This window comes from Brachionichthys hirsutus, unplaced genomic scaffold, assembly GCF_040956055.1.
Source record: "Brachionichthys hirsutus isolate HB-005 unplaced genomic scaffold, CSIRO-AGI_Bhir_v1 contig_328, whole genome shotgun sequence".
Classification (NCBI taxonomy): Eukaryota; Metazoa; Chordata; class Actinopteri; order Lophiiformes; family Brachionichthyidae; genus Brachionichthys; species Brachionichthys hirsutus.
This window is the reverse complement of record NW_027180446.1, coordinates 13,220-32,565: the sequence shown is the minus strand read 5'-3', so window position 1 is coordinate 32,565 and position 19,346 is coordinate 13,220. Positions and strand designations below refer to the sequence as shown.

The following is a 19,346-nucleotide window of genomic DNA, read 5'->3' as shown; positions in this document are numbered from 1 at the left end:
TGTTCCGTTACTGTGTTCTGACTCCCTTACCGGCGCAGTGATGTTAAATCCACCGTTTTTTCACAAATATACATCGAAACCGAGTGAAATAAAATCCTTCATTGAAATATTTAAAGCTCCTCAGTGAAATATCCATATCCTTGAAATACCTGACCAAGAAATCACCGAGAAGTTCTGTCTGCTTTGCCAATGAACACAATGCATGTCCATGCATTTTGGCCAGGTGCTGTTTTAGTGTCTGACCTGTCACCTTTTGGGGGGCGGGAGGGGGCGTGGCACAGAAAGGTGCTCTAACAGGAAGCCAACGCAACGCCGGAACAGGGGAAATGTGTTCTCAATCTGGTTCCTGTCAGAATACGTGACATTTCTCACAGCCTCAGTTTAGCCCTACTTTCAGTGATAAATACACAGAATATTTAGTAAAGGCAAAAAACATGACAAGAACCTCATGATCAGAGTTTATTGTAGTATCATGACAGCTGTCACGATCAATGATCAAAATGAATCAAGTCAATACAATCTGCTATTGTGATGCTGATGATGATAAACACACTTTAAAAGTGTGACTTTGGCACCTGCACATGAATTAACATCCAGGACCGTCCATGTACCAGAGATGATAGAAATGAATGCTGGCATCCCTTTATTGTGATTGCAACTGGAGACAAAGCAGAGCAGTGAAAGAATAAGATATCGAGAGAACATTTTGTTTACAGCTCTGGCTACCAGTGAGAGCAAGGCTGTTTGCTGATTGGCTGGCATCGATTTACATTTACAAGTTTCAAAATACATTGACGCCCACAGTCGTTCGAATGGAACGCAACTTTGACAACTCCAGCAACCATCACGTTTATCACCTCATCAAAAAACAAACTGAATCCTCTGAGATGATCGACACGTCGTACGTACAAATTAAAATGAACTAAAGCCTCGCTCAACCAAACGACGCTTAAAAGAAAATCAGACGCACGTTTGTAAACACTTTCATTTGAGCTAATGAAGTCCCCTAAACATTATGTAAACAATGATAAATGCTAGTCATTAAAAATCTTTTTCTATACAGCTTAGATTACATTTAATCTATTTGATTATAATAAACTATTGATGATAAAGGTACCAGCAAATGTTCTGAATACTTAAATGCATGTTGTACATAATATAAAAAGTGACATTGTCATGATTTTTATGTTTATTTTGTGCAAAATGCTTTAGTAAACTATAATTTGGCATTTGAGAAACCGTTAAAAAATGGTTTGAAAAAAACAAAACAATCACATGGATTTACAGAGCCCCTCAGAAATATAATAAAAATCTCCACACAATGTTAAAAGTCATGCTCACATTCGTCTCCACCTGTAATACTGTGCAAAGTGACGGGTTCAGCAAGTGCAAACAGCTAAAATCACGCATCTATCAAGTCCTGCAAGATTCCAGGTTCCGCCGGCTGATGCTAACATTCCCACCAATGAAAACTGACACCCCCAAGCGGCTGAAAAGGAAAAGTTAAGGCATCAGACTATCTCTGCAGGCAATATGAGCGACTGTACCTCGAACCTTAGCTGGAAATACCATCACTGTCTCCTTAGGGTATTATTTTACTGGCTTGGCACATGAGTAGCAAAGATGATCACTACAGTATAAAAGCATGTTTTGGTATCAAGCAAAGCCAAACGTTGATCATCTCGCACGAACAAGCAATTGCTCGGAATGGTCGACGGTTCTGAGATGGATTTCAGCGCATTCGTTGGATTCCTGGTCCTTCTGATAACTGCAGAAAGTTCGGTTTCATCGCCACGAGCTCCAGGTCGGACTGAATGTTTGGCCAAAGGAACATGCAACCGATTTAGGAAGGATCCAGCATCTTTCAGGTTTATATTAATGAACTCTTTTACCTTGAGACTTTGAGCATAACAGAACTTCATGTGTCTTGAATGAAATGATGCGACATAGGAATTTAAACAAGTATATATATATAAACCTGCCTATTTAAGCACCCGTAGCTTTACATGCTATTTGCTGTATGTTGGCACGCGTGGAATAACAGAGGACACAATTCCGACTGAATGATTAAAAGCGAAAAAACACTACAATGAGCTTTAAGGAGTTAAAAAAAAAAAAAGACAGCAAAGTTATACTGAGAGCTTAAGGCAGTTTTTTCTCCACAAAAGAAGCTACAATTTTTCAGAATGGGACTCCGTGTGTGGTCCGCTCAGATCGGCTCAGCTCAGCTTATAATTTTCGTATTCCAAGTCGCTGACAGTGGAATGATGATGATGAGGAGGAGGGCGAGTCGTTACAGGTCGTCATCTCCGATCCCCTCGAAAGCATAGTTGCCATGGAAATCATTTCCGCTGATATCATTTGCAGAGTTGGAGGCGCTGATCCCTCTTAGGGACACAGAGCTCAGCTTGGTCTAAATGGAATCATCAATATTGTTTTAAAGTCTAGACTGACAGTGATTGATTAGAATCCGTTAAAAGGTCTGAAACACTTTATCTGACTAGTCGTCAATGCTTTTCTCATTAAACAGTAGCACATGCGCAACAAATCAAAAATATGCTTACTGAGAGTTTGACAGTTTGTTCTCGGTTGGGGTCGGGGGAGTCCTGCAGCCCCAAAAAAGAAAAAAGAAAAAGACGATCAGTCCTGAAATACCCAGGAAACACAAATCAAAGAGACTTCAGAGCCTCTCAGGCGTTTTTCTCACCAGTAGAGGGGGAGATTTCACAGTTTGCTGACAGTCTGGCCGGTGGATGGAACCGTTATGTCTTTTCCTCAGCATCTGGAAGGTGAAGGCCAAACAGCAGGAGAAACGATGTGAACCTTCGTGAGGATTATTGTGAATTGAGAGGTTTTGCTGTGACAATGACCTCCTGTATCATCACATTAAAAAACAACAACAGCCATATAGTCATATAAATAGAGGCTGCTCTCAGAGATAGAACTAAATCTAATCTTCATCCACACAAACCTTTTTTATGCTGCCGCCCGACTTCTTCACCATTAACTCGTCCACCATGGACTGAAGGCAGACACTCATCATGATAGCCTGAAATCACAGAGTCGACATCACGATCTGGAACACGGAACAGTTTTCTGAGACGCTTCAAGTTTAAGTTACTGAGTGAATATCAGCCCCCCCCCCCCCCCCCCCATCATAACCCACTCACCTGCTGGCTGGTGATGGTGACCCACTGGAGGCGGTCCTTGTTCATCAGATACTCAAAGGCCAGCTCCAGCTTGACCTCGCATTTGGAAGAGCCGCAGGGATTGGTCGTCCCGTTGGCTACTGGGACTTGCTGCAGGGTCGGACAGAGAGGGGGGGGGGGGGGGGGGGGGGGGTCACGACCGTTACCATCAGCCCCTCAGGATTTAGCTTTATTCTGGCGAAGGCTCCTTTTCTTTGTTGAGGACTTTTAACAGACTTCTGGTGAATGAATATTTGTTCATTTTTCCTTAAGCAACATCCAACATGAGCTTCTAATGTCATGGAGGGGTGACTTAAGCGCTCAGACCTATTAACTCTTAAGCTGCCGCACCACCAGTAACACAGAGCTGAAGATGTCCTTGTGTGGACGGAAGGACGACAGCACCCACACGCTACCTTCTGCATTAAACACATTACAATAGTGTAAAGCAGAATCAGAGGCAACAACTAAGGGACAGACGCACGCTCAGACGCTTTATGCACATTCTTTCAGATGTAATTTGAGATGTGGCTATGAGGCCTTGCTGCGCTGCACCACTTACAGAGAGCAACAAAGAAGGGACTCATTAGAAGGACTTTGCCCTGTTAGAATGAGCTCGGGAATTAACAAGCGTGGGGGCTGAGCCTGCATAATCAGACAAGCCGACATCCATTTTCATTTGAGATGTGTTGCCATGGATCCACGTGAGCAAAATAACTTCAGGAGAATCAGGAAAGCTTCTGACACACTAAGTTTGTGCTGCTCCGACACTAATGCATGGAAACAAACCGTTTGTCCTCGTCTCCACTTCAGCAAAGTTTGGCTTTTTCGAATTTTCATCTTGTAAATACACGAGTGAAAATATGGCATCAATCAGAAGGTTTCCCAGACTCTGGACGAGCTGTACGGCGCACGCCGCGTGAATTTATCCTGATTTTGAGAGACTGTGTTTTTCTCATGGGTGCGTTTAGAATCAATGAATAAAAATAAAGACTTAATTGGAGTGTTAAATTGAGTCTCACAATGTTAAAAAAGAAAAAAGAAAGGGGGGGGGGGGGGTGATTTAGTATTTTGGGGTCTTTTTTTGAAATTTGGGCAAAATCCATGAAGCTAAAACTTTCTGATCGTCTCTCTAAGGTAGCTCCAACAATATTTGGTACAGGGATCGGGAAATCGAGCAACAATCCTAATTTCGGACACAATCTTTCCACAGTTGTTTTCATTCTTAGACTAAACCTGCAGAAACACAGAGGAATGCACAAAGAACTGAATAAAGAGTCCCTCTAAACTGGTGGAATGTCCCTTTTTTGTTATTCCACCTTGTCCCGTTTTTCCATTCATCTGACAACCCACCAGTCTGAAAGTAGCAGTGGTTTTTCAAACAAAGGCCCAGCAAACTGACTGCGCCGATTCTTCTGACTCCAAAAATTCCATTGGATGTATCCAAACAGGAATATATTCTATATTTTTTTTTTAATATCAACGCCTGGTATTTGAACGTCATATTCTACCACTGCCCTCTCAGGTTTACTGATCAATTAATTTACTAGGCAAGAGTCTAAGCAGTAGTTGTGTGTCTGTTGGGCCTCTGGGGGTCCCTTTTTAAAAGCCTATTCATTTTTTTTTATATTGTTATTGAACGCTGTGTAGATGGATGCAGGGTCAGCTTTATGGACGCGTTCTCACTGCGTGTGCCATCGGCTTCCTTCACCACTATCATTTCGACGAGAGGATGCTGCCAGATCAATACTGGCCTGGCCCTGCGTGTTGGGATAATTGGACTGAAGAAGATGGATGGTGTGGCGGTCAGCACTTTTCACAAGCATTAGGAGTGCAAACTGATGCTTGGTTGATTCAAGATCGTTGTTTCCAGGTGAGAGCTTTGCACCAGGTTAAACTGCAGGGCGTACTTGTTGGGTTAAAATCTGAACAAATCCCAATCTCATTATTTAGGAGTGCTGGAGATGAAGCAATGCTCATCCTCCATCTCTCTCTCTCTCTCTCTCTCACACACACACACACACACACACACTCACAGATGACGTGACTCTCCAACACCTCATCCGTGTGACCTTGAAGCTCCCTTCCTTCATCTGATCGTTGGGCAGCTTAACGTGGAAATTGAGCTCATTGTTGCCGGCGCTGACGATGACTTGGCAGCCCTTCTCGGGGAAGTCGGTGATGCACGGATCAAACTTGATGTAGCCGTAATATTTCAGAGTCTGTCCTAGATGGATGAACTGTGGGGGGGGATATGAAAAAAACACACATGTACTTTGCACTAATGACTTTATTTACTATGGTTCTGCAGATTTACAGTATCAGCTGTACATGTGAGATGCGATGCCCTTGCTCACCTCTTTCTTGGAGCCTTTCTCCTGCAGTGATTTCAGCTGCCTGTGCTGGTCTTTGTTGACAAGGATCCAGCCCCGCTCAATGTCAGACACTGTCTGGTGAAGCAACAACAAGAACTGAAGTTCATCTTTCTGCACAGCCTGATAAATCAAGCCGGGCCTGAGGGCATTTCTTTAGATACGTGTGGGAGGAATCACGCATTGAACGGTGCAGGTCAGCGATTCATTCTTCAGAGACATGCACAAATGCACATTCATGTGAAGAAAGCATGCATTTACTTTATTTAATTTTAACCCCCCCCAGTAGTTTCAGAATCTAATCAAAACTTAAAAGCCTGAAATGCTAAAAACCTCAGTTAAAGCTGCAGCTAACAGGATCACGGAGGAACACAAGAACAAAAGGAGTCAGGGTGTTGAAAGTCAAAACAACCCACAATGCAACCTGGCGTATACGAAGGTATTTGGATGCCTTGGGATGAAATGGTGGCTGAGCAAGTTTAAAAAACAAACAAACGTAATCTCGTTTCATTTGGATTTTCTGCTTGGACGCACATTTCAAGGGCAATTTAATCTCAAAGGCTCTTTTGCACTGCCGAAAACAAGAACAGCAGCAGCGAGCGGCGTTATGAAAGTAAAAAAAAACAAAAGTCACCTCTTACCTGGGCATAGAGCAAATTCAGGCCGACTCTGTTGTCCATGACGTCGCTGTCGTAGGCCATGTCCCAGTAGCTGCAGAGAGAAAACCAGCCTTCATCTATGCCTGCGTTACGACGAATCAAGTGGAAGTCATTGGATTCTAACTCCGATTATTCAATTTGCTATGACGACCAAATGCACAGGAGTTAACGGGTTAACGTCAGCTCCGTGCTCAAATCTGACTATGAAACCCCAACAATCGCCTCTGCTTGTGAAGCATCGTCATGAAGTCAGGACTGGATTCATGTTATTACCGTCTGTTAGAACAGCAGCATTTCTTTTAATCCACCTTAACTTAACTCTTTCAGTGCCAGCCATCTTCAGCTCAGCCAAATGCAGAGTGCCCCAAGTGTCGCTCACTTTTCAAGCCCCGCAGAATATTCTGTACTAAGACTATGCAAACATCTACCAAATTGAAAGATTAAAGTCTCTTCTTTCATCAGGGGGAGAAAAAAAAGTGCGTTCCTATAATTTTTTGTTCTGCCGTTATTGGCCATTGAAGAGAGGCAGATTTCAATGTTTGGGTTTGGATAGACCTCGACGGCATTGGAAGAGTTAACTACATTTATGTCTGGGTAATTTTTGCTACTACTGGTGTGCAAAGGAACGAGAGAATTGTTCAGGCAAGTCAGGAGAGGCACAAAGAGTTAAGAAAGCTAAAAGGTGCTATGAGGAAGAGGAAGGAAGAGAAAACATCTTGACTTGATCTTTCCGCTGGAGGTCTGTTTTTCCTCCACCTCCACTTGTTAGTTCTACATTCATTCTTCCCTCGCTACTCCACAGAAATAACTAGGTCAGGAGGACTGAGACTTCCACTGAGGAGGGAAGAAAGTAAACATCCTGTGTACCTCCAACAGCGGGAGGCCGGGGCGATGAGAGAACAGACGCATGACAAAGAAGAGAAATGTTCAGCAGTCAGACCTGATGGGGGAACAAACGCTGGGGCTTTCCTATGCACTCTGGCTCAGCCATGAGGCCCATGATGAGAGACGATCATTAACCTGCACAATCAGTCCGGACTCTGGGTTCTATCGTAAAACCTCAAATTAGTTGTAAATCCTAGGAAACACAATCCAGTACTGCAGGGGTTTGGTTTCATTGAGGCTGTTCCTTTTTCTGCTTTTGCAATGTGTCCGTTTAGCTTTAGCTCCAGGTCATCCTTTATCATTCACTATCAGGGAAGGAAAAAACAAAAATGAAGCTTCTGTTCAATTACGACACGTTTAAATGCATTATTTAGGCCCGGCTGCAGCTGTAGATGCTGCGGCTACAAATAGGAGCAGGAGGAATTAAAAACATCCCCCAAGCCATAGATGCTGCTTTAAAAAAAAAAACAATGTTTAAAACCTCATTGATAACAGTCAATAATTTAGTACTTTGATCATTTGAGGCTAACATCCTGCACCTTTTGTCAACTCAGACACATGATCGGTGAGTGCTTCGCTAAATGCACCGGCTATCAGACGGATCAGGTCGGTTTTCTAAATCACCCCCAGTTTGTAGAAGATGTAAAGCCCGATTAGCAGCTGCTGGCTAGGCTAACGGCTACCTTTACACATGAAGAACTGGAACAGAAAGCGCTTCACAACATTGGAGCAGATGGAGGCTCGGTGCCGCTCATCCAGACGTAAAAGATAAGCGGCCTGCTTCTTCACAAGGTTAGATAAACGGCACGTGGATACCCTCCTAATGAATCCCGGTCAGAATTACAGCAGAGGGTGCTTCGAGCAGGTGGCGGTACCTTTTCCGTAGGAGTATGTGAAACTCTGAGCTCCGCAAGCTGGTAATGGAAACGTAAGGCAGCTCAAACTCCTGCAGCTTCCGCACGACTGAGAGAGAGAGAGAGAAAAAGAGAAAGGGAGAAGGATGACGATGATTAGTGTCAAAGGAGGTGGAAAGTCCATCCGGGCTGGTCACAGTGGGGTTAACACTTTTTACCATTTTTTTTTTGTGCTCTCAAGTTCATAGTGATCAAAAAAATTTGATCAAATGACTGAAAAGAGCTTTAGGTTGGCAGCAGTTTTTGTAAACGTGTGTTTTGTCATGCTGTAAACAGGAAGCTGAAACACACGGTGGTTACTTGCATGTTCTCTGCCGGTATTGCTGTTATAAAAAGGCAAAAAGACACAACCTGGAAGCTTCAGAAAGTTTCCCCAACAAACTTAGACAAAGCAAACATTCAGTAGGAAGCTGCATGAAAGAAAAAAGGTAGCACTTTTAAACACACCAAAAAAAAATAGCAATATTAAGGCTTAAAATTCACTAAATGTTAAAAGGCTTGCGTAGTTTGAGGGAGAAACCCTCACTTCAAAAACACACCTCAATTCAACAAGTAACCATGGAAACAAAAACGGGTAAAAGGAGAAAGGATGCAAATATTCTACAAACGTTTTCATCATGAGCACAAACAAAGGAGCAGCACATTCTGAGCGCCTCAAGAACCACATTTTCTATTTATTTTCTAGATCCTCTACACTCAGGTTTAAGTTACACGAAAGGAGGAAGATAAACAAATGAGGACACACTTTATTATCAAGCATAGAATTAAAACCTAATACGCAGGCATTTATATCTGGTAATTTATTTATTAATAAATTATTCATTAATTACCTCCATCGAGGCGGGGGGGGGGGTTATGAAATCACTGCCGTTGGTTGATTTGTTTGTCCGTCTGTTAGCGACATAACTCAAAAGGTTTGCATCGTGATGAAATTTTCAGGAAATGTTGGGACTGCTACCAGGAATAATTCTGTCTCACCACAGAGTTTCATTCAGATCAGATGGAGAATGGCGTTAGGAAAAAATATAACATTTTAACATTGAAAGCCGCATTTACAGATTCAAAAATCTATTAAAAATACATAACGTATAAAGTTACCATGTGGATGGTGTAAATCTAATTAGGAGGGGGAATGAGCTGCTTGCCGGAGGTTTACTAGTTTATTGCATCTGATGATGATGATGATGAATGTATTGATATTTGGTTGGGATGAGCTCTAGGTCATATTGTGTAGCCCCACCCAGAAAAAGTGGGACAACAACCCGAGGCAGAAGCTGTTAACATAGCACGACTACACAAACCAGGAAACACCAGCGGCCTGTTTCTGTTTAACCTGATAATGAAACTGGTTTACTGTTCATGGTTTCAAGCTGCAGCCTTTAAACAACAGAAACAACAAAAAAATCCTTCAGATGCAGATTGTCTGAAAATAAAAACACAATGCAAAGAACCACTGGGAATAAATTATGGATTCATTTGATCTCTAATCTGTCTTTTCCACTAGAAGACGTTTGTGTTCGGACTTACATGTTAAACCTCCTTCCACACCCTCGCGCACGAGGAACAGGCTGAAGTAACCAACAAGGTCATCTGGAAGGTCGAGCTTTGTTGCAACAGCCTGCGAGAAGACGATAAGAATCAGATTCAGTTAACGGCGCTCTCCTCCTGACTTTCATTTCGCACTAAATCGAGATGGAAAATGTGTTTTCTTTCAAATTGAAGGTTGAATTGTCCTTAATTTAAAAAATAAAAAATTGTTTTTGATCTTGGAGAATTAAAGTCAAAATGGTTTCTTGTTTCTTCTTCCAACATCTGCACAAATCTTTACTGCTAAACTCACACGACTGTTTTCTGCGTGTTCACTACATGCATTCATAGGGCTCCTAGCGCCACCGATGCTACTGATGCTAATTCATCATGACAGCGCAGCAGCAAGGCGACACGTTGGGGTTGAATCTATATTACATCTCGATATAACCCCTCATATTAACAGATGAAAGAAAACCAACATGATCTCATCTACATACCAGCATATTCCATTCCATATTACCTCCTCCATGTGTATAATTTAATCTCCCAGATCTGGATTATACTCCAGATCCAAATCTCATTGTGAAAAGAAGTGGAACATCAGGAGTTGTTTTATGGTAGGAGGGGGGGGGGGGGATTCTTATGTTGATTAGCCAATTTAGATTATGCTATTCTGGCTAAATGTGACATTTTCTACTTTGACTTGCTTTTTTATCGGCTGTAAATCCCCTGAAAACAAGAACAAAAGCTAAAGATTTGGGTAAACGACACCCAGATGACGATGAAAACATGTTTCTACTCTGAGATACTGAGCTTTGCTGTAGAGAACAGCGTCTGAGCCCCATGTTTACTGTACTGTGATGAGCACTGTGTGCGTGCGTGTGTGTGTGTGTGTGTGTGTGTATGCTAAAAGGTTTGTTAAACATGTTCGATTGGCCAGTGTCAAGACAAATGCTTTGATGTCGTTGTGGTGTGTCGTCTCAACATGTCTGAGGCTGCTTCCATAGTCAGCTCGTTTTGTAAAGCACGTCTCATTCATGTCTCGGGCTTTTGTTCTGTCCTGAAGTCCAACTGTGTGATCTTTGCTAGTGGCGAAATGGGTCGATAGAAAATGGATGCGACTTCATTTAAAAGATCAGAGCTCAGAATCTACATCAATACCGGAGGCCCGGAGGGAAAGTAAAGGTTCTGCACATGTTCTGCAGAGGGTGATAATGAACAATAAAAGGATTCCATTGATCAGATCTAAATCACACGATTCCCCGTCATAACCTGAATGAACTACGACCTAATTGTCCGCACTAAGGAGCTCACATCAAGGACATCCTCCGTCTGATCCGAGGTCAGAATGTTGACCGTAACCTTCTGACCGTTGGAGAGGCAGATGTCCAGGCAAACGTCCTCTGTGGGAATCTGCTGCGTCTCCTGTGGGAAAGACACAAAGCATCACGAGGCCGTCCTGCAGCTTTGGGGATAAGGTTCCTGTTTTCATTTCAGTGGGACCACAACAAGCAAGCGCGGCGCGGCCGGACAGATGCAACAGCGCTCCTCCTACACCTCGTTCTCATGGATCCGAGGAACGAGGGCAGCTGCTTCAAGTCGATGGTTGAGATTCATTGATTCCTCAAGTGTGTAAACTGGAGGATTCCTTCTAATTCCAGTAACGGAATTAGAAGAAACATCCCCCCCGTCGCCCCAGTGGGATCTTCCACCACATCCTGACCACTGAAGGTGCAGATGAAATGACTGTCGGCTGGTAACTCGTCTTCTATTCTGCACCTGCTGTCCCTTTCAGTCCATAAAGGCACCGGGAGAATGTGGGCGGTGGTGGGGGTGAGGTGGACGTGTAAGGGCACAGATTAATGAGATGGGAGGATGGAGCAGGAGAGGCAGATGGGGTGTGATGCGGTTGCAGATGGACGATTACATCCATGAAGGTTACTGGATTTGCGTCTCCACTGGCAACGCAGGCCACAGCTTGACCGACGGCCGATCGAATCTCACGACCTGGTCCGAATGAGGAATCGGCAAGTCGTCCGTTTGAAAATAAAGGAAAGCCTTTTGGCGAATCGGGGGAGATGAATCGTGAGGCTCGCTTTTCCTCATCTCAATTAATCACGCCTGCACGTGAGCAAACATCTGACCGACGGTTTCACCAGGAGCGATGACGCAGTCCTGAACGAGAGCGATCCTCCACAACCCACCGTGAGCTCGTCGACCACGCTGCCAACAGAAATGACTCCATCAGCCTGTTGGCGGGAGACGTCTGTCCTGCCTCGTCACGGCGACGTATCAGAAGACGCCTGAAACAGCTCTGCATCGCCCACCCGCCGACCCGACTCACCCACCCGTTGACCCGCATCACCCACCCACCGACCCGCATCGCCCACCCGCCGACCCGCATCGCCCACCCGCCGACCCGCATCGCCCACCCGCCGACCCGAATCGCCCACCCGCCGACCCGAATCGCCCACCCGCCGACCCGAATCGCCCACCCGCCGACCCGAATCACCCACCCGCCGACCCGAATCACCCACCCGTCGACCCGAATCACCCACCCGCCGACCCGAATCACCCACCCGCCGACCCGAATCACCCACCCGCCGACCCGCATCACCCACCTGTTGAGCTTTCCTTAAGAAGCTGTTGAACATCACGCTGGCTCCCAGCAGAGGATCCTGGCGCACTGCAAAGACACGAACAGAAACTTTGGAAACCAGGAAAGCAACTGGAGCACATATTTTCCATAACCCCCCCCCCCCCCCCCAAATGTTTGGATTTGAACTCCGTAATTAGTTGAGGGTCTTTTACTGGATGTTATGTAAACACAAAACGCCCAAGCCAGTCATTTCCCTGTTCTTCGTCATCATCATCATCTTATCAGGCAGGTCTCATTTCATTTCTGCACAGTCACGTTGACCTTTCAAGATTTGTATCAAGTCTATTTACCTTCACATAAATAATTGAAAGTAGCCGTTTATGAAAAGAAGCCAGTTTAACGATCCGTTTCCATAAAGTTCTATAAACTAAAGGATTACGAAGCGGCGGCGTTCATTCTGCAGGCTTCACTTTGGGTAAGCAGCAGACAAGCCGGTCCTGTTGTCATTCGTTCATGTCCCTGGTTCTCTATCGAGACGCGTTTTGTGCAGGACTGCATTTAATTATCCGCGTGTTAACGCTGCGACTGCGTGACGACAGAGCGTGACAGCCTGGACGCCGTTGTCCTTTTCTAAATGGCGCCACCCCCTTTCACAAAAGATCAAACTTCTGCGTCACAACAGATTGTGCTTGTGGCAGTTCATTTTCCATAACTATGCAAAAAAAAAAGAAAAAAGCCATGATGTAACCGACCGAACGTGAAGCCAAGAACGCCCTTGTGTGCGTATGCGCCCAGACTATGAGCAAATACACACTTGAACAACGCGTCCTTGTTCTGCTGTAACTGCTGGTGCTTGAGAGGATTAAAACAAACCCTCAGCGTTGCTGCCAGTTCCACTTACTCGTGTGTGTGTGTGTGTGTGTGTGTTCACCCTCAACCTGCTTATAAAAGCGAGGCAATGGGCTGAAAACCCTCCCCAAACTGAGATCAGTTTGTGAATATGATTGAAAGCTTTCAAAGGAAAGCATTCAAAATGGTTGAGGCGCGTTTACTGCAGAAATAACACGCGGGTCTCTCTCCGTAAACACTTTCGTTAGACGGTGCAAAGTGAAGCCTGAATCGCACAAAACCTTCCAAAACCCTGAAATCCCGATGAAGGGACTCATTTTTCCGAGGAGAGCCGACATCAAAGCTCATCCTGTGCAGAGATCAGTCCCGGCGTACGGACGGACGGACTCCCCGCAGACACCAGGACACATCGCTCCTGCGACTGCTGTGGAGATGCGAACATTCATTTCAAGAATACCTGCACTGTCCTCCATTTAAATCGGAAAGCAGATTTTTGTTTTTGGGGTCTGCGCATCCTGCAATTTAGAAAGGAATCCTGTCCAATTAAAAAAACAACTGACAACAAAACAACAACGGTGGAACTGGAATCCAGACAAAATGAAGCGGAACCATCTGCAAGGTGCCCGTTCAGCGCGGAGAGCTTACCGGCCTGCATGTACTTCTCCAGCTGTTCTCGTCTCTGTTCCACCTCGGCAGGAGTCAACGTGAAGATCTTCTTTGGAGGGAACGCAGGCACCACGTTGCTGCCATATTCTTTCTTGATCTGTTGATGCGAGTCATGACGGTGAGGACGGCAGACTCGACAACGTTTTACAGAATTTCTGAAAGCAAATATACGATTCCTTCTAATGGAAACACTTTCAGAATAGAGCGCCGGTCGATCCAATTAAAGAGCTGCGGATTAATTTTGAGTCTAAAGTTCTCGCTGCTTGAGATGACTCAAGGTTTATTTTAAGCCCCGTTTCAAACGACTCCCTGGAGGAGTTTCCGTGCAAAACGCAGACACATCTGGAACCGGGAATATCTAGTCATTCCACATTTACGTCGTCTCCCAACTCCTTGACTCATTTCTTCCCCTTTTCTATCGTCCGAGAGCTCGTAGCCGTGAGCTGCGGGTTTCTTCGACCGAGTCCTCGCAGATCAAACGTCTGATCTACGTTGCTGCAGGCAGAAGCATTGCATCACACTCGTCATTAGGAATTCACCAGCACGGTGTTTTCTAATTATGAAACAGTCAGGTCCATCACGCGGGATGATGGAGAATGGCCCCGAGGGTTACGAGGGGAACAGAAGGGACCGCACACGGTATGTTGGCATTGTGAGTGCATCAGAGCTAGCGCTGCAAGGCAAACCCGTCGGTGCTGCTAGACACACAAACTCAACGCAAGCCACAGACGCACTCATGAACTCATCGGGCCTTTATTTTTATTTTATGCTTTAGCAACGCTCATTTCGTTTTCACTATCAGCTTTAAACAAGCTGTTGTTCCAGGAGAAGCGTGACCTCGCGAGAAGACAACAAGAGAAACAACTTGAGTGTGTGCAGCGTGCACCCCACAATCAAGCGTTCTGAGGTCGTGTGTGATGCCGGTGCGTCTGCTACCACACACCCTGTTGCCTGGCAACACCTACCAACTGGATAAAATAGGACTTGAGGACGGCGATAGCGAAGTTTGGACGATGCTTTTTAATGTATTAGTGGGCAAAAGCAGCAGAAAGTCTCAAAGACTGTTTTAGCACGTAGCATTAAGCAGGTAAATCCATCTTACAGAAAATGCATCAAACCCCTGAGACACCATTTCACAGTAGCGAATAAAAGAGGCGTTCACAAGTTGATTTTCCACATCACTACAGAAAAACAAGTAGGTCTCGAGTACTCCTAATAAACGTTCTAAAGGAAAGCTGAGGCTCTGTTTGAAGCTTCAACGTGGAGCCTAAAATGCATCTTTAAAACCTGGTGACGCAATATTTTCCAATATTTCTGTTAGATTAAGTTCCTTTTCCCTGCAGGTGAAGTGAAATAAAGGTCAGAAACATTCCTTCCATGGCGCCCACCCCCCTCCAGACACCCCCGCAACACTGGCGACTAAAAACTGGAATAGTTTGGACTCTGAGGGGGGAAAAAAGAAGAGTGCGAGACTAAAAGCCACTGTGCGCCTGATTCAAAGTGATGCCACAGATCGACTGCATGACACGGAGACAGCGCGGGTTCATGCTGGGCGGGCGTGGTGGCGTTTACGCAGCTTTTAGGGTCACTTCTGAGCCAAAGCTCTGGCATCATGATGGAAGGCTTACCTGTTCATGGAGGCCGAGCAGTTGGCTGTAGCGTACCCGACAGTGCAGCACGCCATTCACGTGGATGTTGTAGGCCTGTGAGAGAGAGAGAGAGAGAGAGAGGACTCGTTGAAATGTGAAAGTCTGACATTCTGCCATTCTGAGAAGCGGTAGGCGCACAGGAAAACATCTAAAGCACGAACGCAGTAAAGTAATAAACTGGTGAAAGGCGGTTACACAACAACAAACATCCGACACCAGCAGGTTGTACTAAAAGCAGCCTCGCTCTCATCCGTCTCATCCCTCGCTCTTTACTTTCATTAGTAGGGCTCAAGAAAAGATGTGTGATTGGAATCCATCAAAAGCCACCGACTTCCAAAAGGCAAAAACGCGTGCTGCACATTTTCAATCCAACCAAGTCTCTCCTTATACAACACAGAAAGAAGGAACCTCAATCTGAACCCCCCCCCATTTGTTATGACAGAAATAAAAGGAGGTGTGTGCCCCCCCCCCCCCCCAAGCCTCTGCAAAAAACATCATTTCCTGGAATCAACAATCCAAACATGTGCTTGCAATCAAGTTTAGAGCCAATGCCATGAAGCAAATCTATTTTACACGCCAGATGCCAAGTTACTAAGCGATAAAAATATTAAACTGATAAAAACATTTAAAAAAATGCAGACCGGCTCCCACCAGCTGAAGGAATTCAGTCTTTGGTCACCTCGGCCAAGAATAGAAACATCGCGGTGCAGAATACGAAAACAATAACTCATTCTGAAAACCCTGCAGAAGATTTGAGCGAAAAGGGGAAAGGAGACTCAAACAAAACCAGAAAATTACTTTAAAAACTATTCCAAATTGGAATTTAGGTAAATTGGAGCTTTTTCTTCATTAATGCTTTAGGAAAAAAACAAGAAACTCACTCGTGAAAATGATTGGACCATTTCTACCAACAATAACACTTGTTTTTTGATTTGATGAAAAACTAGCAGCTTCCACCCGAGGAAGCGAAGCTCTGGCTTCAGATGAGAGGAAGCACGCTGCTTAAAAAGATTCCCAATTCGGGTGTCACAGCACAAAACTATATCTGCTCTGTAACCTGCTCACCCTCCTCGCTGAATTCATATTTACACTCAACTCGACGGGTCGTGCATCAAAACGAGGCATTTTTCTGAGGACCCACGCGGCACAACATGCCATTTACAGAGCGACACGCCCCATCGACAGGCAAACGTCAGAAGGAATTTAGACAACAAATGAACTGAAGCGACAGAGAGCATGTGACCGGGATCCAGGAAGGAAGAATGACTCTGCAAAATATCTTTGCTCTATGTGATAGAAAAAAAATCAAATAAAGAGTGAGTTACAAACAATTCCGGCTCAACGTGTGGATTTCAATATAACTGCTGTGATCTATTGTCTCCTTTCTGCACACATCCATGTACATGTTTTAACCTGATGAAACACTAAGACTGCGAACAAAACACTGTGTTTAAATCTATCTGCAGCTTGCAGTCATCGCATCGGCCCCATTTCTTTACCTGAACTGCACTTAAGTTGATGAGTGTGTGTTCTACTTTCCTTTGTATCAACCAACCTGCAGGATGTAGAGGATGCAGCGCGTTTAAGTCAGGGTTTTTTTTCCGAAATAGGCTACTTTTTTTAAGCATCGAGGTTCAGACATGCTGCCGACTCTCATGCTGGCTGCTAAAGGATGACTGCCGAGCATCAATGGTAGCACAATAAACAGATAAAGGTTGTCATATCTAAGTTCACCACCACTTAAACTAGCAACAACAACACACTAAAAAATAGCCCAGTAAACAGAGAGAAGGATTCAAGCCTACAAGACGCGAGGAAAATACTGATCTGTCGGCACTCGCACCGTAATCGCGTCTCGTAAAAAAGTGCTGCCCTTGTTGTTAAAAGATCCATGCGAACGCTGCAGATTTTGTTTCCTACCGGTTCCAAGGTCCAGAGCACATCCCACAGCACTACAGTCGAGCACCGCCGCAAAATAAGTTGCATCACACGAATTTGGGGTTGTCTTCTTCCACGGGGACACTTTGATGAGCTAAAACTACTGATTATTCAAGATATTCCCGTATTTTGTTTTCTAGCACACGGAGTCGAGGTCAACAGTCTGTTGTCACATGACGATCAGAAGTTGCTCAGAGTCGGGGATGAATATATGAGAGTAGCTGAACTGTTCGAATTGACAAATCGGACATTATAGATGCATTATGAAGGACAGCAGAATTTCTTAAAACGTTCGTTCAGATCATTTCCCTCAGCAACGAGACATATGCTTCAACCCAAACTGTTTCCTAGCAACCAAATGTAGTGCCTTCCTGAAAGCTTCTGGTTTACATGCATGTTAAGACATGTTCACACAAACGCTGTTAACCTGATTAGAAAGCAGCACAATGCCAAATACTATATATTTTTAAACAACACTACCTCTGCTGGTTGCACAATCCAGTGTGTGTGTGTGTGTGTGTGTGTGTGTCTGCGATTGGCGTTCGTGGTTTGAGGAAAAGCAATGTGCAACATCTTGAGCAGCTTTGTGTGTCCGTTTATACGCGTGATGCTTCACTGAAGCCGTTTCTGAACACAAACACAGATCAGAAACACACAACAGCAGCAGATTGAAGGGAAATAAATACAAGCCGACTGAAGCAGTCTGGACTGATTATATATATATATACACGCAAGTGTGCCTGGACACCTGATGTATTTGGACGGACCCACAACAACCTGTTGTGCAGCTGAGAGCACGCACCGTGTTACCCTGGCAGGCAAAGCAAACACAAATCATCAGCCGCTCACCACGTAGCTCGATCCGCTTTCTCCCGAACGAGCCTCCGTCTCGGGGATGGAAAAATGCATTTCAGCGACGGAACGCAGAATGAAGTCGCTGCCCTTCGACGCCGATCCCGCTGCCGATGGAGGAGACGCCCGCTTCGCTGCAGTGTCTGTCGGCGGTGGCTACAGAGGAGGAGGGGGCTCCGCACGGTTCATCCGCCGGCGTGTTAGTCCGGGAGAAACGCGGCGGCGGGCTGGAGGAGACGACTGACGGCTTTAACGTTCTAACTTAGCATTCACATAAAACTCCTCTCCCACGTCACCGCAAAACTTTTCTCACTGCCGTTCCCGCAGCAGCCATGTTGCAAAGTGTTAAGCAATTACACCTTTACTATTAGCGTCAGAACAGGAACTTTAGCGTCATTTGCAGGAACCTATAACCGCCTACTTGTGATATTTGAGTCTCAACTTCGATAGATAATTGCTCGTTTGCGCAGACAGATATAAAGTTACCGGGTTAAAGGTGGATTCTGGGTCCTGCAAAAACAAAACGTCGTAAGCCCCGTTAGCAAACCTTTCCAAAAAGGAGAGGAGACAGTTACACTCGTTTTGCTTGTTCGTCCCCGGCTCCTAAAGTTTGGCGTAGAAAAATCTATTCGGCGACGGAGACTCGTAGATAAAACAAGTGGACTAACCGAGGACGCGTGTCCCAGCGAGGACAGGACAGGACATTCTGCGTTCAAGGTATCTCTAGCTAGTGACCCATCAAGAGGCAACGCAACAATCCTTCTGGGCCAAACCATCTCCTCTTCCGCCGGGGGGGTGGTCTATTCTTCAGTGATAGAAATTAAATAAAACTTTATCAAAATGTTTTGTCACCTTTTTCACAGTTAAATACGTAATTGCATAATACATGTGTGAAAGTGTAAAGCCAACGCATTCTATTCTTGAATCGAATTCCGTCAAATCAACTAATTCGAAGTCCACACTACAAATAGTGCAGTCCAAAGGGACTCTGAAAGCGTCTTTTTTCCTTTTTAATTTTAGCAACTATTTTTTACATTTTGGTTTCGTTGACAGGTTGTATTTACTGCTGAAAATATTTTTCCGATGAAACAAATACTCAAATAACTCGTGAGGTTTAAAATGTATAATTTATTCCACGCACGAGAACTCCGAATCAAAACAACGGCATTTGATTATACAAAATAACTATCATATTTATTATTTTATGTATTCCCGTATAATAATACAATATAATAACGCTGCTTC

The 19,346-nt window shown here is 44.7% G+C and overlaps 1 protein-coding gene across 1 annotated transcript; it reads right to left on the bottom strand.

Moving 5' to 3' along the window:
- Nucleotides 1-446: 446 nt before the first annotated feature.
- LOC137914961 (sorting nexin-17) lies at nucleotides 447-18,158 on the bottom strand. Its single transcript, XM_068758443.1, has 15 exons — nucleotides 18,099-18,158; nucleotides 15,291-15,365; nucleotides 13,642-13,759; nucleotides 12,170-12,234; nucleotides 10,863-10,973; nucleotides 9,546-9,636; nucleotides 7,980-8,067; nucleotides 6,202-6,271; nucleotides 5,546-5,638; nucleotides 5,225-5,428; nucleotides 3,171-3,299; nucleotides 2,972-3,049; nucleotides 2,708-2,782; nucleotides 2,565-2,606; nucleotides 447-2,413 (listed from the first exon to the last, which is right to left on the bottom strand). The coding sequence occupies exons 1-15, from the start codon at nucleotides 18,156-18,158 to the stop codon at nucleotides 2,294-2,296; spliced, it is 1,419 nt and encodes a 472-aa protein (XP_068614544.1). The 3' UTR covers nucleotides 447-2,293.
- Between the last annotated feature and the right edge of the window lie 1,188 nt (nucleotides 18,159-19,346).